At 39.3% G+C, this 23,927-nt stretch overlaps 1 protein-coding gene across 1 annotated transcript in view; it reads left to right on the top strand.

Annotated features, from left to right (window-relative positions):
- Window positions 1-23,927, top strand: part of ARHGAP10 (Rho GTPase activating protein 10) — a 137,868-nt gene that overhangs the window by 102,233 nt on the left and 11,708 nt on the right. The window contains exons 19-20 of the mRNA XM_054632836.2: window positions 1,492-1,642; window positions 16,412-16,574. Coding sequence (XP_054488811.1) covers window positions 1,492-1,642; window positions 16,412-16,574 — 314 coding nt within the window. The remainder of the gene's footprint in view (window positions 1-1,491; window positions 1,643-16,411; window positions 16,575-23,927) is intronic.

The raw sequence follows: 23,927 nt of genomic DNA, 5'->3' as shown, positions 1-23,927 counted from the left end.
CCATACATGCACTGCTGCCCACTTTTGGGAATATGATAATTTCTTCACTATTTTCATGGAATGTGTCCTTTCTTGATTATTTTGTACCAGCACAGTCTTTTACCTGCCAGTACAAAAGTGATGATTACATGTCTGTAAGTCAATGCATACCTGGGATCTTCGGTCATCTTCTTCCCACACATTAATATTCAGGGTTAGCAGGCCAGGATATGATGGCATTTAGGGTCTTTAGTACTTTTAACATGGTGTTTTGAGTGCCTTACTACAGGATGCTTATGGCATTATTTCTCACCTGTCTGACTTTTAGTGTCATCCTGAACCTGACATATGCTGTTATTATCCAGAAATGTGTTATCTGTGTTGTCCCTTTATAGTTTCTGCATGAATTTCTACTTTATAAAAAGCTTCCCCTGAAATATTGATTACAGCTGTCCTCTGCCACTTGTCCTTGTAGTAAATATTATAAAGTTGCAGAGCACAGGAACATCATACACTGTTTCATTACATCTTGTTATATCACTGTGTTGCATTGCTGTGAGGTGTACTGTACAAACACAGGAGTTTTCTTACACAGTTCCTGTTTGTGTTTATCTGCTGCTTTGTCTTTGCTAAAATACATATGAAGCCAATTTGTTCATGCCATGATCACTTGTAGAAGGCTGCTGGCAAATTGCATGCCAGCACAGTGATAATTTCTAGTAGTAAATCAGCACTGTTGGACTGTCCCCTTTGTGTGACAGTTGAAGTGCTATCAGGTACAGTGAATCTATGTTGTTAGTTAATTCAGAGAGAAATGATGTGGTGTTTTCTGTGGAGTGGGGATATGCTGATGGTCGTGACTCAAAAGATAAAAGGATGACAGCAAATGCAGTCCTTTTTATATGCATCTTTGTGAATGTCAGTATTTAATATAAAATTGTCTCAATATGTAATAGTTAACAGAATAAATTCTCACGTGGTTTGTTACTATGGTATTTCTCATTAAAAACCCCTGCCCACAAAATTTTCCCCTTGCTTTCTTCAAGAGTGCGGTGTTTCTTTAATTAAAATGGCTGATATAATGATATCACAAGCTTTGAAAATTAAAATCGTATTCTGGAAAAATTACAGGTTCTAGCTAAAGCTATAAAGCATTTTGGTTACTGGTTCCTAAGTTAGTATCTTTCATTTTCTCCTTCCCCTCCATCCTAGCTGGTAAGTGTGGCTGCAAATATTTTGTGTTTGAACTAACTGATTGGCAGCTTGGTTAATGGGTAGACAGTGCTATTGGTTATTTCCATATTCTATTTATCTATTTATTTATTTATTTATTTTTAAAGCACTCATTAAAAACCCACGGCATACTCCCAAACTTGAAGGAATGGATTTTTTGGCTCCTGTCTGCTTTGAATGAAATCCAAAACAAATGTTGTTTGATAATGGTTTACAGTTGCATTGCACAGGTTGCTCGTCATGATAAATAATTAACACCCTTTGTGTTCTTGATTGCAGATTTTCAAAACCCTGCCTGATGCTTCTTTCCCTGAGCCAATCTCTATGTCAGTATCTCCTCCAAATGCCCCACCAAGGCAGTCAAGAAGACAAGGACAGCGTATTAAGAGGCCTCTGGCTGTTTACAATCTCTGCCTGGAGTTGGATGATGGTAAGATGTTAGTAATAATTTCAGTCCTTGCATCAGATGGGCTGTGTATCCTATCTCCAGGAGGTGTTTTCATTTCATGTTTCATTTGTATACATGTGTGGATGCACATGCACGCTGCTTTAATTGCTTTGGAACATGCAAAGCAGCAAGGAGAGCTACAGAGAGAGGACAGCAGGGAGTACTGTCCTGTGACTTCTGGTTAAAAGTAGGACGGACTGTCTTAAATATGCTTTTCTCCTCTAAAAAAGAAGCAGCTCCTGTTTCTTTGGGGAAATCTCTTTGACCTCTACTGAAGATTACACAGCCATAAGATAAATGGAGAGAGAACTAAAATTAAAGCAAATCTTTTATGAGAAGAGCTAATGCACTTTACAGTTAAATTCATCTGGATTAAAGGCTCAGGTCATCACTGCACTGGAGAATACCACTACTTCACTTGAATCTTTAATACCTTTCTGTAACTAGCAGTAAATACTTGTCAACTTGCCTTACCACTAAAAAGCAATGGAAAAAAAAAAAAAGTCTTCCTTTTGTGTGGAGTCTGCAGTAGCAACATACAGTGAGGCAAAGGGTGTATAATAACATCTTATGTATTCTGACTGTTGGCCAGAACCAAAATCATTTTCCTGAAATTTCATTGCTTGGGGGTATGTACAGTACTGAGGAGGCAAGTCAGGGCTCATTTTGTGTTACAGTGTTCCTCCACCCTACTCCTTTTCTCTCTCCTAATGTTTTTTGCCAATTGTCTTTTCACATGAAGAGCCCTGGGATCAGGGCACAAAGTCCAGTTACAACAAGTGAAAATAAACAGGAAGGTTTTGGAATCATGCAGTAGTAAGAGATTCACTGGTGAACTGTCACTAAATTAGTATTTAACAGTGGTTGGTTTCATAAGATAAGACAAATACTTATGACAGCTGTTAAGTGCAACTTTTAGAAATAAACTCAGGACTGTTTATAGTTTCAAAGCCAGTTTTGCAAAGAGTCAGCAAGAAATTCAGCATTCCTGCCATCAGATTTGATTCACCAGAGAGATACAAAATCTGTGTCTGTCTCTTCTCGCATCAAATGTGAAACTAAATGCCTTGACTAGAAGATATTTAGGGATATCTGCTTAAAAAGCTTAAGATGTGTTAATTTGAATAATATGCTCCCAAAAGCTAAGAAAACACTTGAGATGCATCTGGAATAATAAATTTATCCTTATCTGAAAAACAAAGGTAAACTGAAGCCACTCACAGAGCTGCTCACATCTTATTTTGAATGTGAATCCTAGCAGGACCCAAGAAGTACCACAGCTTCTCAAACTCCATGGAGCAAGGTGCACACCGAGGAGTTGACTTTGACCCAAACACTGCAGACAAAAAGCACTTGGTGGGTTGTTTTTATTCTGAGAGGCAAAAATGCAGTGTTACTGTTGAAAACTGTTATAAAGATTCTATTTTGCCAAAATGCAGTCCATATTCTTGTCTAATTTGGGCATCTTGGCAAAGAGCTGGGATTGTTAAAGGCTGTAATAGTTATATTTCATGCAGAACCTCAGTGCTTGTCTGGGAGTTGTAGTGGGCTGTGAACTGCAGAATAGCCTAATACATCATGGTACATATTAAAACCATAGTGAGGGCTGAACTGCTGCAGGTGAAATTTCAGTGGCATCTGGCAATAATATTTCCCCTTGTAACTGCTGAAAAAATACCCTCTGTGGTCTGTAAAGCCACTACCAAAGGCAGCAGGATGCTCAGGCTGTTGGTAGCTGCTGGTCACATGCTAATGGCTCTTTTCCTTGTTCAGCCAGCCCGCTGTGTCAGGACAATGTAGTTGGGACAATGGCTCTTGGGCACGTGTGCCATGCACATGCAGTGCTGCAGTGCCTGGAGCCCAGCTGTGCACACTCTGAGCCACTGCCCCAGTGGCTGCAGGCTCTGTGGATCAGCCAGGCTCATGAATTATCTAGTCCTGAGTAGAGCTCAGTGCCTGCAAACACACTCTGTGGCCTTCGGTTGCTTTCTTCTTTGGAGAGGGGGTGAAGAAATAGAAGTGATCCTGGGCTTCATTCCATATTTACCTAGTTTCTTGGCTAACAAATGCATGTTTTATAACTGCTCTTTGGAAGATTTTATCCTGTGTGTGTTTTTAACAGGAAATTAAACATTAAACCCCTTCCCTCCCCCCCGCCCCCCCTTATTCACAATGGCATGAGTTAAGCACCAGGCACAAGCCAGTGTTTTGTATTTCCTGGATATGGCAAAATTATCATAATCTTGTTTTAAACAAGCAGCTGATACATATTTATATGTAAATATATTTGTAGACAAATATATCTCTAAAGTTATGGTAATTGTATATAAATATTCTCTATGCCTTGAAACTAGAGCTATGTCGGAGACAAAATCTCTCTGTGCTGGAAAACTTCTTGAGTGTGTTTCTTTTAGGATTGTTATGCAAACCAGGAAATTGTTAGAAAAGCGGAAACAAGTCTTTAGCTATCAGCTGCTCCAGGGAGTTAACAGGCTTCAGAATCCACTGCTTGAATTGGAAATGCAGGGTTCGGGCCAGGTTTCTTTTTAAAAGCACGTTTGCAGTCGAGAAGCTTCTTGACTGCACAGAAAATGTATGCAGCAACCACCCAGAAAGGGCTGTAAGATATATAAATATTGATAGATATAATAGCTGAAGAACACACGCTCCGTTTGATAAAAATCTTTATTTTGCCTTCTGGTAATTAGCTGTACTGAATTCTGATAGTGCATAGATTTTCCTTCCTTGTACATGGCAATTAGATGATTAAACCCATTTGCAAACAATTCAAGGATTATATTTACTACCATGAGGATCTTTGTTTCCTGAAAGATCAACTTGAATCACAGATGATGCTGTCTGTTTTTCTTTCAACTTCTTTCTTCTTTGCTCTGTGGTAAGCCATGTACTAAATTTTCACTCTGAAGTTTTTTGACATCCTAGTTTCTTTTCTTAAGTAGAACTTGACCTAATGGGGAACTCTGAGCTACTTTCATATGTGGCCCAGACCCAAAGTTCTTGTTTCAGCAAAATGCAGATTTGTCTGAGATTTACATTAAGACCATTTCCCGAGTTTTTTAGCCTTCTAAATGAAGATTTGGGATTTGTTTTTTGGTGGTGGGTTGGTTTTGGTTTTGGTTTGTTTGGTTTGGTTTGGTTTTGGGTTTTTAATGGCTTTTTAATTTTTTTTTTTTATTTTGTTGGGGTTTGGTTTTTTTAATCTATGGAAGTTGCTTTCTTCTTTCCCCCTCACTATCTGAATAAACTTTATAGTGAATAGCAGTGCAGAAACTCCTGTGACTTACAGTCTCAGCTATGTATAAATGACTTTTCATTGCCTCTGTCTCTCTATGCAGACAGAGAAAGACTCTTAGCTAGATCTGGAAGTTGTTTATCCTGTTCTAAACATGTCATGGGGTCTTTATTTTCCATTTGGGCAGTCAGCATATATCAGAGGAGATTGCTGTTTACATTTCTCCTAGAGGGCAATGCAGATTTAAAATTTAGTTCCCTTACAATTTTATTTAAATTTTAATGTACCTTTCTTGTCTTGTAGCAAATGCAACAGGTTTGGGATTTCTCTTGTTTGTTGCATTCTTTTTCTTGTTTTTTTCAGTGCCAGAGACTTAGAGATTATTAAACAATTTTTGCAGGGCTGTTAGAGCAATATGGGAAGAAAAGTCCTGTTTAAGTAGGCTGTGTAATGCAGTCCATCCAGGATGAGCAGAGAATCAGCACAAGTTGCATAAGTCACACCTGGAGTCAAGAAATGGGTCATGCGTGGCACTTTGTCCAACGACAGAACAACTTCTCTTCTAAACGAATCTGAATATACATCTTAAACCACAGGGCTGCTGGTGCCTTATTCTCTTTGAATACTCTCTAGGTGCCAAAATTTCTCCTTGGCACATACATGGACACAGCACATTAGTGTCAAAGGTAGGCTGCACTGTTCTTTTTTTAGGGCATTTGTGTCCTATCCCCCCGCTCTGGAATCATATGGGGTGTTTTTGATAGCCTGCTGCTGCTGTAAATTAAATACTATATTTATAGTGATTTAGAAAACAGATACTTCTGCAGAATTTGAAAAGAAATAGAAATTAGAACTGCTACTTAACCCTTCAAAACTTTTTGCTAACTTATATTGCCCTTTGAAGTATTTCAGGACACAGTTATGAATGGTATGTTAGTGTTGAATAGAAGTTGCTGGTCTTGACTTTTTTTTGGGGATTGGAGTGAGACAGTGTCTTAATTTGGGTGATAAATTAATTTCCATGAATTACTGTGTCATTCAATTAAATTACTTTATCAGAATAAAATGTGATACGTGTAATGGCTACATAGCAATATTCCCTCTCCCTACACTTCCCCCCCCCCCCCCCCCCACCATCCCAAACACAAGTAAAAAATCATAAACTTTATTTGGAATTACTGAACAGAAAACCTGTATGTTAGAGGAAGCCTTGGACTTCACAATGAGACTGGTCTTCAGGGCTGAAACAGCCCAGAACTACAAGGTTGCAGGTGTGAAACCTGGCCTTGAACTCTTTCTATTTCTGAATTTGCTGCTTGGAAGTGTTTCTGTAACCTGGCACATAGTAGGGGAAATGGAAAGAAAAGCAGCTACATAGGCATATCAAAAAGCCATAAGGCCCTGCAACACTTGCTTACAAAGCTATTGTTAACAGCTGAGCAGAACACAGCTATGCTGTCACAAAATAAATGCACCAATGTTAGTCATGAGGGGAAGATCAGGATGACTGCTGTTTGCCATGTGGAATTTCTGACAGTTTGTATTTCATCTTGCTGCAAGAGTAGCTCCTGCAATTCTATGTGATTCATCACAGCTTTTCCCACCTGATGGCTCCAAGTAGGATGTGTGCTATACAAACTTAAAAGTCTTTTTGAGCTACTGCCAGTGAAGGTAAAGCTTTTCCTTTTTCTTGTAATTGTGGGTCCTACTTTCCTATCAGAGAGTTGACTTCTGCTTGGAGAGCTTTGGGTCCATAGAAGGTCTTTTTTTCTTTTTTTCTTGTTTGTAAGAGATACAGAATAATTTCGGTCCATACTTTGCATGCACAGTATACATTATCTGGCCATTTTATCCCTTCAAGTAATCTTTTTGCTGCAGTCTACTTGCTGTGCTGCTAGCAAAAATCAAATTTGTGTCATGATGTAGTAAACATCTCCTAACTTTTTCATCTCGTTGAATGAGGTGTATCAGATCTTCATGGTTGGTGTGAGAATTGCCTTAGTTTCATTGCCAGTGCTTGTCTGTTTTCAGTGTATGAAATCTAGAGGCTGTAGAAATGTTCAAAGTAAACACATCCACGTGTTCACACACATGCATAGAACAGGACTCAGGGGGCAGGGAAAGGGAACTTGAATAGACTTAAAACTGCAATCTGAATTGAAAGAAGGAACAGGGAGAGTTCAGCAGAATGGGTCAGTCTTTCCTTGAGGCCAGACATTATTAAAAATCTCTGACCTCCTGTAATAATCCTTCATCTCTTTAATTCTCTACCTTCTGCACACAGACACACAGGGGCAGATAATGCTGTAAGAAGGCTAATTTGGCATGCTAAAAGCCATTAATCCTGGGCATGGAAGTCACTGACATATCTTTACTACATGCCAGCTGTGCCCTGGCCAACATCTATTGGTAAAAGTAAATTCTTTCACCCAGCACACAAGAGTGTAAGTAGAACAAAGACTTCAGCTCTTCAGTCACCTTCCCATGGATGAGAACATGCATTGCACTGAATTAGGGGTTTCCTCATGTGCTCTTGCTTCTCTTCACTGGTGACAAGAATAGCAGAGATCTTGCAGGGGAGAGCTGGTGAACTTTTTATAGGGCTGATATGCAAGTTAGAAAATATTCCTCTTCTTGTTTTGCTCCCACTCTATCAGTGTTTTTGATTCAGTCAGAAAAAAATGTCTTCTTGTTTGCCTGTTAGCTTCTGGAAGTTTTTGTCCTATTTGCTCTTCTTTTTCTCTCTAATTTTCTGTTTTCTTCTTTTGAAAGTTGCACTTAGTGCAAGGTGAATTACATTGCTGTCACTTCTTTCCTTCCCAGCTGTTTTGCTGAACCAACAGGGAGATTGAAGGTGTTCTTAGGGGAGATCAACAAACCTGTCACCTGGATGTTCAATTGAAACAACTGACAAAACTTCCCCTAAGGGCTGCTTATCTTGTTTTCTCTAGTTTTTTTAACAAGCCATAGGTATCCTGCTTGATCCATTCCTCTACTGAAGTCACTCTTATGGCAAAAGGAGATGAGGAAGGAGGCACAGCCAAGTGTCAGCAGCACAGTGACGGCTTTCTTGTGAGAGACACAATGTGGTAGGAGTTAGTCCTTGTCATTGGCCAGGTTGTGGAATTATTGGTGAGAAACTTGTTTTAAGAAGTCATAGGAAGTGACTGCATGTGAAGCAAGCTTAATAGCAAGAGAAAAGGAGACAACAGCATGATGTTATCCCTGTTTGACAGCTCAGGGAAAGAGCTTTTGAACACCTTACCTTTTGGGGGTGGAAGCACCCTTACAGACACATCTTCCAGCTTCTTGGTGCCAAACAGAAAAGGAAATGGAGTAATATTTTCATGGACTTGGAGTTTTTGATGGTATTTAAGAAGTGTGTCTGACTTAGGGAACTTTTTGGCCTGGTGATTGTACTCCTTCTTGAGCTGCTCTGGTTTTTCACAGTTCTCATTCTCATGGATTAAACTAGAGCTGTTCCTTTGTATGTTTCAGTACAGACCTGCACCATAGGTAAATGTTGCCTGGACTGGTGGAAACCCAAACTCAGTGCTACCAAAAAAGCTATGGAAGAAGTGGGATAGTCTGTTTATCTTACTATTTGTCAGGATTTTTGGGAAGTAGCTTCAGTTCATCGTTGCATTCCTCAGCCATGAAATTGGTTGGCATCTGGCCAGACTGGTAAGGCTGGAGATCATGTGTGGTTTCCTGCCAAGCCAGCTCTGGTAAAAATGAGTAATTGTTGAGTTTAGATACTGCTCTTGTTATCGTGGTGTGCACAAATCAAAAGAGGAACCCCTCTGCAGGCTTGTATCTGATTTCTGTTGTTTCAAAATTTAATTATGTGAATTAATTAACATCCCAACATTGTATCTGTGACTGTCTTGAACTGTTTTTCCACAGCTTGAGGAATGAATGGGGATTCTTTACCCATTTTAATTTTAGCTTGCTCAGTGAAAGGCTATGTGTCTTTTGGATTTTATTGAGGTAAAATAATCCAAGCAGTATTTCTTCTGATTTTGAAAGATGGCCTGCAGTAAGGGGGTTATTCATTAAAATAATTGCTAAATTTTTACAGGTTAATTGTTTAATGATACCGGTTAAGTGTCTCTCTAGAAAGATGCTTGTTAAAAATTGAACTTTGCATTTTGAAAATGGACAAAAAAATCAAAAAGGAGGAGGCCAGGACAGGATGATGGTCCCCAAACTCCACTTGCCTCTAATTAACTTGCAGATGAGCACATTTCTTTCCCTTTCCTAACCCCAACTCAAACACCTTGTGGCCCTTTTGGCTGCAATTCTTGAGTTGCATCATCCAGTCTTGAGGCAAATTCTGTCTAGCACAGCTTCCTCCTTTTCCCTGATGTATCTGAACCATTATGGAGTTGGGGAAAACAACCTTGCTGTAGGAAAGCTACTTTGTGCCTAATATATGCATGCTACTACATGCACACATTTGAAAAATATATCGAAGTTGGTCTTTATCTAGGAAAAACTGTAGTCAGTTCAAATAATTGTGTTAATTATTTTGTCTGAGAGAAAAAGAGTAGCTGGAGCAGGGATCTGATTCTTGCTGCATGTGCTCTGTGTGACAGCATTAAACTGATGGGAATGTGGGTTGTCTGCTGTCCATTTGCTCTGCTGGCTTGAGGCTGGATGAGTCTCTGATGTCTGAATTTACGTAAGAACTAACTGCATACCAGGGCAGGGCTGCATTGTATAGGGTTTGCTGCACTCTGGGGTTATTAATGGGTACTTTTGGATAATGGAATGTGGTAGTACAAATCTATTTTTCTGAGTTTTTACAGGAATCTGACCTCCAAAATAGCCATTATTCAGGAGCGCTGAAATAATTCTCTTGTTTAGTTTTAGCATTCACTATGGTTACTTTTTTAACCAAATTGTAGGTCACTATTAGTTTGCAATCACGCTTTCACCTTAATTTGGAAACTGCTTGTTTGAAAAAGCAGATTCTGTGGTCTGGAGGTACTAAACAATTGACCAGTTTTAGTGGCATGACAAATGAAAGTACACAGCTTCTTAATTTACTGAGAAACAGATGACTTGGCTTCATTAATTCTGAAAACTTTTTTAAAGTTTGAAGAAGTAGAAGAATATCTGAGTTCCCCTGGTGTTTGGTTTGATTTACTACAGGATGAGCAGTACAGTAAACAGTGAATAAAGGGGGCAGCCCTGAATCTAGAAAAGGCTCTTCTTGGCTGCAGATTCCTCTGATAACTATCACAGAAAACTTTCTCCAATGGACTTACTTCTAGCTTTCCAGGAATGGCTGAATCCTTTCCAGACTAGTTGGTACATCATTTCATGGGATCATTTAAAGATTTATTAACTGTGTGAAGAAACTTTGGTTATGCTTTTTGTGTCTGTTTTCTGTAGATGCTGAAGATCTAACACCTGGAATTAAGTACTTACTTGATCAAGGATATTTATGGTACCAATATTTTTTTTCTGTCCCCGATCTGAGATTCCTATTAAAATGAAACTATAGTACATACCCATAAATTAGTGTAAGAGCAAAGCTACTTTCTACTTGGTTGAACTTCTGGATTATTGTGGGACATGAGCTATTTATGGGGAAGGAATGTTTGCTGTCTCAGAGCGGGATGCAGCTGTGGTGCTGATGGGGGGGACGGGTGGCTGCACAGCAGTGCAGCTGCTGCTTCCCCACCTCCTGATGCAGAAAATGGCAGACTTGAAGGTGGAAACAGGGATTTTCCCTCATCTTTAACCTATCTCCTCAGTAATTTAACAATCTCCTCAGTAATTGTCCCCATCATCCCTTGTCTATGACTCTGTTTGTGTCAAAGTTGAGGTAGATTTTATCCTCTTATTTTACCATGATCTATCCGTGCAATGACCACTTAAAACATATATGACAGTGCTCTTTGGTGTATTCTGTGTATCTCAATAGAAACAGTTGCATATTCCTCATTTACTCCAGAAAAATTCTCTTTCATAAACTGTATTCATTCTCTGGTTACCCTTAAACTGTAGACATTGGTTGTACTGTTGGCATTAAAGATTAGTCTTGCTTTTAACATTAAAACATGTAATTCATCAGTTTACTTAAGCTGAAGTTGGAAGCAAACTGTCTCTTAAGCAAGTAACTGATAGTGTTAACTCTGCTTTTCATGGTCCTTAATACAAATGCTTTTTTCTTATTTAGAATTCTCAGAGTAAAGTAAGGATCTGATTATTGACACTGCCAAAGTATTTCGGGGCTTTTTTTTCAACTTTGGATGCCAACAAAAAATATTCTTAGACTAGCCAGATGGAAAAAGGAGAAAAAAAGGCAGTGGGGAGACATGTCATGCTCAGTTAGGTAGAAGCTTAGTTCAGATCTCTGGTAAGGAGGGTCTGAGAGCTTTTACTATCTGAGGCTCCTTCAGATAAAAAGCAGAAGGAATTGAGGGTTTTATGTATTTGCTGGATATGAGGTAGGTGTTAGTCTGTGCTGGTACTTTGGGGGTATCTGTGATTATGAGAAAGGGTGACATGAGGCAGGGAAGGGGGGAAGGAGGAAGGATATTTGGGTTAGAAACTGAAGGATTAGTAGTAGCAGCTAGACACACCAGTAAATTTTTAGGATCAGCCTAAGATATTTATTATTTTCTGGATGGAGCTGGTCTGAACCATGAACAGCCATAAAGGCAGAGCAGAGGGTGTCTGTTGCAGAGGCACAGTGAAAGCTCAAAGGCTTGGATGAGTGTTGTGATTAGATCAGTGAAACAAGAAATTCATTTACATGACAGTTTAAAAGGATCCAGGCAGTCAAAAAATTTAAATAGTATGCAAAAGGTGATGAGAATGTGAAACAAGTTTTAACTCTCTTGATAGTAAAATTGGATCTTACACCTATTTGTGTAGGATGGGGACATGAATTGTAGAAGCAGCTTGATGGCAGCTCTAGAAAAATGGCCAAGCTGAAGGCACTCAGAGCCTTCCCACAAATATGACGAAGGGAAGGTGAAGAGTTGATGGCTGGAATGTTGACAGAAATTTGTGAGATGTCATACAGACTTACTGCTTTTGTACTGAGAAGCCTCATGTCCTTCATCTGTTCAGGCTCTCTTTGGCACCCAAAAATGAGTGTAATATGAGAGAAAAAGGAGGGGGATTGACATTTTTAGAAGGAGAAGGTGAAGGCACCAAGAACACCAGACTGTATGCTCAAAGAATAATATAAATGAGCTTTAAAGGCAGTCACATCTTGCATGTTTTAGAAGGTAAGAGCTTATTAGAATTCAGGTGGTTGGAAAGAAGAGTAGGAAGTTTCTGGAGCTCCTCTTTGAAAGGACCTGTCAGTCCAATGTGGCAGTCAGCTTTTTCATAGGAGTGGGAGACCTGACAATGCTGCTCACTGGAGAACAATGCTGGAGGTAAAGAGGAGTGAGAGGAGAGAAATAGTAAAAAATACTGGACTATCAACATTAGGAGCCCCTGACTTCTGAGGTAAAAGGAAACCCATGAAGCTGATTCAGTTCCAGCAATGTCCTTAACACGCACTTAAAGAAACAAAACACGTCAAAACTTAAAAGACACATCTCCAGCAGCTTAGGGTCTTTACTGGTTCTACAAAACAAACTGCAGGAAAAGGGCAGGGGGGTGGAAAAAGGGGAAATAGCTAGAAGTCCATGTATGTTACAAGTTCTGAAGAAGTGTCAAGAAGAACTTCGTTATGATAATCAATGTGTAATCAAGCAGAGATGTTCACAGGTAGGTCTGTTGCTAGGTGAATATTTTGAATAATGCAAAGTCACCTAAGTTGTCTGAAAAAAGGTCTCTGATCATGGGGTTCTGTAGCTTGGCAATGTTAATTTTTAAAACATCTTGTAGCTTGCTGAAGATGTTTGAAGCAACTGGAGGAATGCTGTTGATGTAGCAGTATTTAGAGAGGTAAATACAAATATTTGACAATATATTTGCACATGGGACAAAGTTAGGAGAATTGCAAATAATGACAGGCAGTAGGAGTTGTGGTTGTGTGCTAAGCTGCACCCATTCAAACAAAATAAGTGCGGTTGTATTGAGAAACAAATGTACAGATTTTAGAGGGAAAATGTAGCCCAGAATTACAGAAGGGAGCACATCCTTAGAAACAATGACTCTGCTAAGTCTGTTGGTCACAGAGGCTAATCAACTCATCCTATTATTAATTTACATTAATGGCTAAAACAAGTGCCAGCCCTGGATGTACAAATGGGACTGATGAGTAGGGGTAAGCAGTGGAATTAATGCTTAATGTCATTCTGATGGAACCACAGCAAAACCCCATAGAATCACATCTGATGTAGCCTCTTCAGAGAGATTGCTGGGAAATTGTAACAGCTTTATAAAACAGGTACGTGGTTGCAGAGCTGCAAAATCCCTCCCAGTAAGAGATTTGGTGTAAAACTTAAAAAGGAGATCATTGAAATACACAGCACAGAAACCTGATATGAGAGGTAATATAATAATTAGTAGTGCTTATTATTGTCATGCCTGAAAATAAAGCCTAACAAAGTGAAGGTGCATGCATTGATTGGCAAGTCTGTTAATTAGTAACATTGATTCTTCATTCCCTTTATCATCTGCTGATGTTTTCGGACAATGACTATTTGGAAGATGTAGTTTGACCCCAATGTGAGATGGGCATTAATCAAAAGCAGGTTATTAAGCTGAATGAAGAGATAATGAGGCACAGTTCTGTTACCTCTGCCATGCACAGGAGGTACTATAATTTCTGAAGTTAGCAGAACTTCTGGCACTGACAATACAGGGTGAGGTCTTTGTGCTGTTGCAATCATAGCAATGACCCTATATTCTGAGGATTTAGGTTTGGAGCATATATTGTTTTTAATCATGAAAATGTGCTAGATGGTCATTAGTCATCTGTATTTGCCGTTATACAGAATTGCCTCTTCCTGAATAAAAATATTGCTTTACTTTACAAAAGGAGATAACTGAAGACATCAGAAATGTAAAGTGTCTTTGAACATGTTTTTAGAGGGTTTTTACTTAATCCCATAGAATTTTGCAGGCGTTTTCCTGTTTAAATACCTGATTTGTTTTTACTGTGCAAAACCCAGTCTTAGTTTTGGGAGTTCAGTGCAGTACAGACTGTGAGAAAATACTGGCTCAGGAAGGAAGAAGTAAAATTTGAGGAAAGATTTAACACATAGTTTAATTTAAGATAATGTCAAACATAATTGCCTGTATACTACAGTCTCCAGTGTTGACTCTGTTGTGCGTGACTCAAGTGTTCAGTGTTTTGGGGTTTAACTTCTTTGTGTTCTGGGAAACAATTCAACAGATATCCTCTGCTTTCTATAGGGAGGTGCTGTGAGCTGGTCATATTTGTAATATTAAGAACCAGATTAATATTCCTTTCAAATGTGTTTTAGTAATGCTGAGTGAATGGTTGAGGTGAATGTGACCTTCTAATAAGGTATATGTGGTTTGATAATCTAGACTGTGCTACTACTACTGCTTTGAAAGGAAATTGGGATGGATTAAAAGGGTTTAACTCTAGTTCTAAGGAATTCATGAAGTAAGGTTGCAATGTCTGATCAGTAATGTCTGATCTCGCAGATGTTTATCACTGTGACACATACATCTGCAAATGAGATGTAATTAATTCGATTTTACCTGACACTCCTGTGATTCTCATGTTATGTAAATGTGAAGCAGCAGCACCATGGCCTTGGTGCAGTGGGGAGGTGCCAGGTGAGCAGGATTGCCACAGTGCAAGTGACTCATTTTCCCAGGTAATGTTCTCCTCCTCAGAGCATATCACACTTTGGTGCTACGGGCTAATTTAGATCCTTAAATTAGCAGCTACTTGGGGAGAAATTTCCAGATGATCACTTTTATCATTTCACTGTTTTCAGTTGTATGTCATTTTACTCTCTAGGGAAGTTGTTCTCTCAGAGCTGCTGGGAGGGGGTGAGGATGAGATGGCTGGGGAAGCAGCTGAGGGCTTTGCTAACTCTGAGCTATTGTAGCAGAAGAAATTTGAGGCTGTGATAGAGTTAGGAGAAGGATTTTTTTTTCCATCAAGGGTGGCTTTTCATTGTCCACATTTGTTTTGTTGTGATGTTGCACTTTTCATTAATTAAGAAAAAAATCATAAATGAAATCATTGCAAGAGTAGTGCTTAGCTTGATGAAATAGAGTTAAGCTCAGTTGTTCCCTGAGCAGATGCTAGTTAATTTAGAAATAGAAAGTAATGTTGTACAGGACTTCATCTTGTATATTACTATTTATGGGAGATATAACTTGTCAAGACAGCACAATATTTGAACAGCTTTTGATTGTATTGTTTTGATGCTGGGTTAGGACATAGTTGTTCATTTTTTTTCCCCAAAATCTTTTGGGCCCAAAAGAGCAGAACTCTTTTACAAAGATGGTGAAGACAATGGTATCTAATCCACTCTAGACATTTCTGCTGGTGTTATTTGGCAGGCTTGTGGGTTGTGTTCATGAGTGCTACTGGGAGTAGGATGGATGGAGGAAGGGATGCAGGGAGCCTTGTAAAGAGTGGCTGGAATTGATCCTTATTACTGTTAAATATTAATATATTGAAAACAGCTACAGGCCCCATTTGAGACTGCTGGCTTAGCTGTGCTGAATACTTTAATGCTTGCAAACATCCTCATTTCATGCACCTCTTTTAGAATTTCTGAAATGTCCCGCTGATGTTTAAAAAATAAAGAATGAAAGGAAAAGGCTATGTGGGTGAAGGTTAGTTTGTCAGTGAAGAATGTGCTGTTTGGCATGATGTGTCAGCATGGTTTGCAGTGACCGCTGTGACACATGAGTAACTTAACCTCATGGTCCTTGGGATAGGAATGCTATTCCTTTAATGTTTTCCTAATCAATCATATTTGAATATGTTGCCTCTCAAGTGATATCCTAAGAGTAGCCTAAGAAAACAAATAGATCAGAATACAGTGAACTCTCTTAAAAGTAACACCATTAGAAAGGAGTAATAAAAGTAACATTTTTGGGTATTGGGTGTTTGTTAGAGATCTCTTGCTTATTCTGACCTTTCTAAATGTCATTGTTTCATGTTTGAGAAGACTGTGCTTATTGTATTTGAGAGCACTCATTTCCTCAAATGTGTGTTAAATTATCTTTAGAGACTGTGTTTTTAGGGAGACAAATGCACATAGCCTAAACTGTTTTCTTATCAGAAGTGTTGCCTTTGTCTAAAAACACCTCCCCAAAATTTAGCATTTCATTCACATAAAACACAACTGAAAAGGGACTGGGAATACGTTGTATGTGAAGAAAGCCTGGTGAGAATAGTGGGGGAAATTGTGCAATGATACCTTTTGGGGAAATACAGGGAGATTTCTTGTCCTCCAAAACACCCAGTGGAGATGGAACAGAAGTTTCTTCTCTTACATATTTCAGGACATTATCTCCAAGGCAGACTATTTGGCTTTATGAGATAATTCTTTGACTGTCCTGACTTGTTCTCTCTTTCCTAGCTGACAGTCACAGCTCTCCCAGAGAAGACACCCCAACTGGGAGCATGGATTCTCTTTCTTCCCAGTCTCCAACACCTGCATTCTCCAGCAGCCCCCTTGGGCTCTTGGATGAAAATCACCTTATCATGGACAGTGGAGATCTTGCAGGCTGGACAACAAATCTGTAAGTAACTGAATATTAGTTAAGGATGTTTCCACTGGTATGATTGTGAAACACATTTTCCTTTGCAGTTTGGTGAGGAGTGATTTTTAGAAATTGCATATAATTGTGTTTGTTTTCTTCTGCTACAAAAATATGTGTTTATGTGTTGTGGTGGAGCTTAGAGCCTACTTGAATGCTTGTAGGAAAAAATGTTCTATTGAAATCTACTTCATTTTCCTGTTACCTGTTATAACATTTTAAATGGTTTTAATTTTTTTTAATTAAGCAGTGAATATATAATTTATTCCTCTATATGATATTTACCCTAGTTTTATTTCAAGAACATATTAAGATACATTTAGATGCCATACTGCTAAGATTTTGGGCCCAGCTTTGGGTTTGGATAAACACACTGCAATGAGTGTGTGCTCAGATGCTATTGTCTAAGAACATTATTATTTTTAATCTCTTCTTACCAAATTAAGTGCCTGGTTTCCAATGGAAGTGCAGTGTGTCACGTCAGTGGATGCTGTAAGTGTTCTGTTTTTGAGCATGACTTAAATTTAGCAAAAATTGACGTCGAAATGTAAGTTCTGACTCTCTAATACGTGTTCAGGTTTGATACACAAAAAGCTGACCATAACTTGTTTTTAAATCAGAGTTGAACTTGAATTGAATTCTCTGGTTTGTTATTCATTCAGACTTTAACCACTATCAAGACAAACTTTTCCAGCCTTTAGTGCCAAGAACAGTGGAAGGAGCAGGTCTGGAGAAAAGATCTTTTACAAATATTTTCCATAATGGCATTCTGAGTAGCCAGCTCTGATGATGAAACAAGAGTAAAATGTATGTGTAGATGTACATAACACATGAGAATATATAGATAGTCATAGAGTAATTATTAATTATAAACTGCTGACTTGAGTGTTTATTAACTGGAACAATTTTTTTCTCTCATCTGTATTGAAAGAATTCCAGATTTATAGGTATTTTCCATAAATATTGTTTCTTCAGTAGAGGTTTAATCTTGTACTATCCTCTAGAAGTGAGTAGAGTTAGCAACAAATTGTACTTACCAAAGAGAGGTGCATGTGTGGAAAAGATGCTGTAGTTGGTATAAAAGTGGACTGTCAGTGAAAGCTAATTAAGGAACACAGGTTTAGCAGGACACTGATAATGTCACTTCAGAGAATAAAAGGGGGAGTGTTGGTTTTATCCAGAGAATTTGGGAACTTCAGGTGTTTGTTAATTTTTGATGAAAATTAACAAAAAAAAAAAGCAATTTTTTTTTGTTTGTTAATTTTCATCAAAAATTATATTGCACTGGTGTTTTGGAAACCTGACTTGATGGCTTGAGGTTTTCTTCTCAGTTGGAAACAGTACTTAGAGTTCTCTTTGGAAGGAAAAAAATAAAGGTGCATGGTATGTGCATTTAGATAATTTGTCAAAAGTAGTTTCTTTCTTCCACTCGCCTGTCTGTGAAGTCTGCTTAAGAGCTACCTCTGTAACAAGCCTGGACAGTGACAGAATAGTCTGTGAACGTTACATTCTTTCTTTCCTCTGCTTTCTCACCTCAAATTGGCTTCTCTTCCCCTTCTAGTTCACATGACTCAGAGGGCCCTGCCTTAATAAATAAAACCCAAACCAAAACATATGTAGCTCTGGTAGCTCTCACAGCTCCAGGAAATGTAGCACTGGCTGTTGGCTGTAGATTATTCTCATAAGATGGACCAACCCTTAGAGTTAGGTGAAGAGCAAACCTTTCTGTTTGTGCAGGATTTCAAAATGTTTTGTATTTTGAGCCAAACTGGGACAAAATCAACCCTTACTTAAATCCACAGTATCATTTCTCAAATGGTATTGCAGGTGTTCACTGAGCTGCAGCACATGCCCTAGTGAGTCTAGGGGAGATGGAATTATACCAGAGGATCCAGTTCCTCGGGTTCCTGCTGATGTTTGTAACACATGGGTGTTCCGTGTCAGAGATCGATCACTCCGGAGTTATGCAGTCAACAAGGTGATGGTGACTTCTTTGTGGCAGAAGAGTTGCTTGCAGCTTTTCCCAGGGGAGGCATGTTGCATTGTGGGTCAAGATGTGTCAGATATTTCAAGAGCTGGTTTACGCCAGTAGCTTGCTTTAAGCAAGAGTACGTGATGGGTAGCGAGAATACTTTTTGTGGTATTTGTTTTCAACAAAGAAGAAGCTTGTTTTTTTCCAGAATGATAGCTGTTGTCACCATGATGTTTCTGGGCAGAGATTTTTGTGATGCATGCCCTTTCCTTGTCCCACCTAACAAAGCAAGAGCAACAGCTTCCAGCATGGTGAGGTGAGCACCAAATGGAAGCAAATGCACCCTCACCTCCTGATGGGCTCTAGGAGGGGCTCTGTGTCCAGAGTGGTGAAAGAAGCTGAGAGAGCAAGGGCTTTGCCACCAATGTGAAATATCTCACAAAGCCCCGACTGCTCAATTGTCACGTCAGTATTTAGAGATGTGCTGTGCATACGGTGTAACTTGAAGGTGATGTTTCACATATGTGCCATTCTGAATCCCCGTTAAGCTGTTGGTTTTCATGTCTGTAAGTGTGTGTGTCTGCCTGATGCTAGATTTTCTCTGAAAGCTCTGTGTGGATCAGACATATGTCCTGTGTTGTCACGTGCTGCTGCAGGGGTGAGTAGAGACTTGGGTGATGCTTGGCAGGGGTGGTTCTCAGTGGAGACCTGAGTTTGCTGCTTTAAGACTATCATGCACCCTAAACTTTCTTTAACCTTTTTCCTGAAGTTATTTTTAACTTCACACTTCCATCTAGAGCCAAATACTAAAAATAAATACGTTTTATTTTTATATACACTCTATGGTAGAACATAGGAGTTTCTTTTTCCCTGTCAATCACCAAGTTGCACAGTAGTTTTTGTAGATACAAGATTCAAACTCCAGATAGTTAGGATGGGTGAATTACCACTTCTACTTGATGGAGCACTGTGTCATAAACATGTACTGTTTGAAAATACCTTCTATCCAAGGATGCTTTGCACATGGTGATTTCAAACATAATAAATTCATAATTATAGTTGTGAGCTGAGTAAAGGATTGCTCTCCACTAGTATGGACATTTTTTCCCTTCAAGGTAGAGCAGCAACAGCAATCTCAGTTTAATTAACAGCATTTGCATTCTTCCTTTTTTCCTCTCTAACTGTCCATACAGACTCTCCTACACAGTTTCTGATTTTTCTATTGCATTTGCCCAAAAAGTAAGTAAATCTGCCACATCTTTTCTTCAAGAGGCTTGCTGGAGGATGTGACCCTTCCTAATTGGCACTGAAAAATAGTGCACCCTAATCACTCAGATTTTTATTCCTGTGGTGAATTTTTTAATAGTTCAACACATGTAGTTTCTTAAGAGGAGTTCAGGATTTCAGCTACTAAAGGGCTGGATAGCCTTTCTCAGCTAGTCCCCAGACTGTTTTGATGGTAGTGATGGTCTTGAGCTTGGAGATATGGATTAGAAGTAGTTAGGGGTAGCTGTTAAACTGCATTTGAAATGTGAAGCTGTAGTCAATCCTCCCTTTTACCTGCAGTTGAAAGTTAGTGATACAAAATTTGAATTTCACCCTATTGCACTATGGCTTTGCGCATGCAGAAGATAACAGTGATAGCTAAACTGGGTATACACTTCAGTGTCTAATAAATATATATAAGCAAGTAAAGACAAAGTCCAAAAATTTAAAGTCCTCTTAATAGGGAAGGAGGTGGTATTGCCAAAGTTTCAGTATCAGATGTGGAGTGGTGTAATTAAATTAAAACAGGGCGAGGGAAACTTTTTTTTTGCAGCTGCCGTGGCTTGATTATAGAATTTACTTACAGAATCATTTATTGATGATCCTGTCCTGTTCAGCCTTTACAGAGCTCTGGCTGTAATGGCAGCTCACCTCTGATGGATTAGTACAGGTTTCCCTCATTGCAATGACTGATTTGTCAAAAGGTGGATTACAAGTCATGTCCTAAAATACCGTGGACTGCCTTATGTCTTTTTTCACTTGACCTCAGAATGGACCAAAAAAGCTGAACACTTGGTATTCTCTGGACTTGCTAGGTGTTGTAATTAATCTTTCTGAGGACCTTTTTCTGATAAGGAAAGATTTGTTGCTGTAACTGGCCCCTTGTTGTCACAAGATTTCTTTGTGCTTACAGTACAAAGCCCTGTGCCAGGGCTTATCTACAGACCTTACAGACTTACCCCTCACAGAGCTGGGTTTTCAGAATTGGGTCAGTCTTCCTTTTTTTGTTGGAAGTATCCTACACTTACTGCATGATCACTTCTTCATTCAAATCATGAAAACTTATGCCTTGTTTCTCAGCTGGAGAGTGTATTCTTGGGATCTGAGACTGCAGGGTGTCTGGGTTTCCCAGAGGGCTGGAACATGGTGACTTTTGATGGTTGTTCTGGATGGAGTTATGATGCAGGATATGGAATAACCTTCCTCAAGATGATACTGAGCATCTGTTTACCTTGCTTGTTCTTCTTTCCCTCTCTAAGCCTTTGGGATTTTGCAGTTCAAGGGGATGGAAAGCATTCCTGTCCCTCAAACATTTTCAGAAGTGTAGGTGGGTGCAGAGCTTGTTAAAGCAATTACATTTCTGGGCTAAGAATGCTAAGATTCATAGTTTCCAAACTGAATCTCACCTTGGATGCTTCTGTAGGAGCATGCAAGGTACAGTCCTGACAGTCCAAATACCAAAGTGTTCAAGGCCCAGAGGAGAAATGGAAGCACCGATATAAATGGATTTTCAGGAACGTGCAAGGGACTAATGGAAGATGAAATAATTAAGGCCTTTTTTTTCTCATTTCTTATGAATTTTTCTTAATCAGTTCTCCCAACAGTAAAATATTCTGTTACCCAGTTCAATGGTATGTAAGTGCTACACTGTGGATCTAGTTTTGGGGGTTTTAATATGCAAAATGGTGACAAGATCTGTGCTGTGCAGCATCCAGGGTCTTTTTGACCATGCTGGGAAGATGTTACTCATTCTTCGTGAAATCTCAAGCTGTTCAAATTGCTGGTGAGCAACCTGATGTTAAAAGAGCCATCAGATGGCAAGGGCAGGCAGAGATAGTGATGTTCTGCACATAACAGAAGCCTTGGAGATAGTTATTAATTTTGTTTGACTGCTGCGTGAATTCCCATCAGCCTTGTTATATCTACATCAGTAGACGGCATGTCTGGTCCCCTTAAAATGGCAATACTTTCTTTTTGGTACTTTCTGGCAGTGCTGTGAATTTGCAGTTTTACATAAATGATGAGTGACTTCGGTTTCACTGTCGTGAAAACTTTTTATAATATCTAATGTCACCATCCTGTTTTACTGAAAGAAGGTGCTCTAGCTGCTGTTGGGTCATTGTGCTTATTCTGCAGTTTGTTTTTGTTTCAGCTGCCACCTCTTCAGTGATTCAGCACTTTGAGAGCGGGTTTAGCGGAGCAGGCACTTCTTTTTGTACCCTTTCGTTATGCAAGCAGAGCAAGAGCCCTCATTTTGCAGCTTCTTTGAGACAGGCATAATATAACTTAGTCATGTGGCTCGTACAAAACAGACCTTGCCATCTCCTTGGCTGCCAGGGAGCTTGACAGCAGCACTGCTGTGTGAGCACAGGGTAAATGGTGTGTGTGCTCAGGGCAGGGAGGGGTGTGGATGCAATCACTGAGATGAGCTAAAGTTTCCTTTTTAAATTTTTAAAATTTATTATTTTCTTTTCTTTGCATTCCTCCAGGGTAACACAGCCCCCTCATTGTTTTTTTCCCTGAAAGGAGCAGTGGTGAGCTATAAGCCTATAGATGTACATATTTCACTTTTGCTTTGTCTGAATTATCATTTAAAAATGCTTTTACTTGGGACAGCTGCTGTAGACATTAGCTTTGGATTTACCAGACTGGTGTGAAAGATCATTTCACTAATGTGTTAGCTGCCTCACTGAGACTTCACAATCCAAGTTAAAAACCCCTCTATTTCAGTGCTGACTGATGTGCTCTGTATAAATGAGGGTTCAGGAAAGCTGCGTGCATGTCACATACTTGAAATTTTGAGGATGCAGTTTCTTTCCAGGGGGAACACAGATGGGGAAATTCTGGCCTTCTGTTTGTCTCCAGCTTTGCTGCAGCTATGACAATTTCTAGAATTTTGGCCAGATATTTTTCTGCTCCCCACTCCCCAGGGCACAGGGGATTTTAAGATGCAGGAAGACGTGGTGGTGGTCACTACTGGATTGCATAAAGAATCAGCAATAGCCAACAGCCTTTGATACACACTGTCATCTTGTAATGAAACCTTTCAGAAAGCTTTCATTGAGTTTGTCAGCCAGACACTGTGATACGACAGCCGTGGCGCTGCCAAACTTGTCTGAAACAACCCTTTTTTTTCTCAGGAGTTGCAGTGTAGATTCTTTTCACAGACTCTCTTCCTTGCTCTCAAGATAAGAGGCTGCTCTTTAGCTGTGTTACCTTAGGAACCAGCCAGATAAACATCCAATAAAATCTTGTTTTCAGAAATTTCTTGCTGAATATCAGTACAAAATCTCTAGCTTATTTTCAGTAAAGCCATTCCCCCCTCCTCCCTTTTCCCATCGTTCACTATGCTAGACAATAGCATTTTTTCCTCAAAGAGAGATGGTTATGTCAGCCTTTTTGAGTTTTTTTCCTACCCACAGAAAATGCATTGCCTTCATTTTAGCCTTAGGATTTCTTCAACATACCTTCTTAAAGTTGAGATGCTGTGTGATAACACATGCAATACTTTCTAATGTAGCATCATCTTGATAAACAAGGTATGCAAATCTTTATAGCAAGGCAGCCTTGCTGTGACAAGAGCCTTTTCAAGGAAAAAACAATAAAATCTAACCTTTTGTTGCTTACACACCGCAACATTGGAAATTATTTTTCTCATTGAGTAAAACCTTCTGTTTCAGTAACAAGAATTAAGTGGTTCCTGAGGTAACCAAGTACAATAAATAAAAAAAAAACAAACAACCTCACAACCAAATCCGTAAATTCTAGGACGTGCTTCATAGTTAAAGCTATCAACTCTCTTTTTTCTTTCTTTCATTCTTCTTACTGTGGTGAAGCTATTGCTATTGAAAAATGTGTTGGGTTTTTTGTCTCCTGCTGGATGGTAGAGTATGATCTCTTGCTGGGTAACCAGGAGCCTGAAGTGACAGGCAAATTCTGCTGCAGTGTTTTCCCTACAGCTCTAAAGTATTAAGGGAATTCATCAAAAAAGTGGGGGAGGGAGCAGCCCAGCACTCCACATACCTGTACTTCTGGAGTGTTTTTCCACTACAAGTGTTGGAGTGGCTCAGAATTTGTAGAAAACCTGCCAATTTTAA

Source organism: Agelaius phoeniceus, chromosome 4 (genome assembly GCF_051311805.1).
Source record: "Agelaius phoeniceus isolate bAgePho1 chromosome 4, bAgePho1.hap1, whole genome shotgun sequence".
Taxonomy (NCBI): domain Eukaryota; kingdom Metazoa; phylum Chordata; class Aves; order Passeriformes; family Icteridae; genus Agelaius; species Agelaius phoeniceus.
The sequence above is the reverse complement of the archived record's forward strand: the minus strand, read 5'-3'. Positions and strand labels throughout refer to the sequence as shown.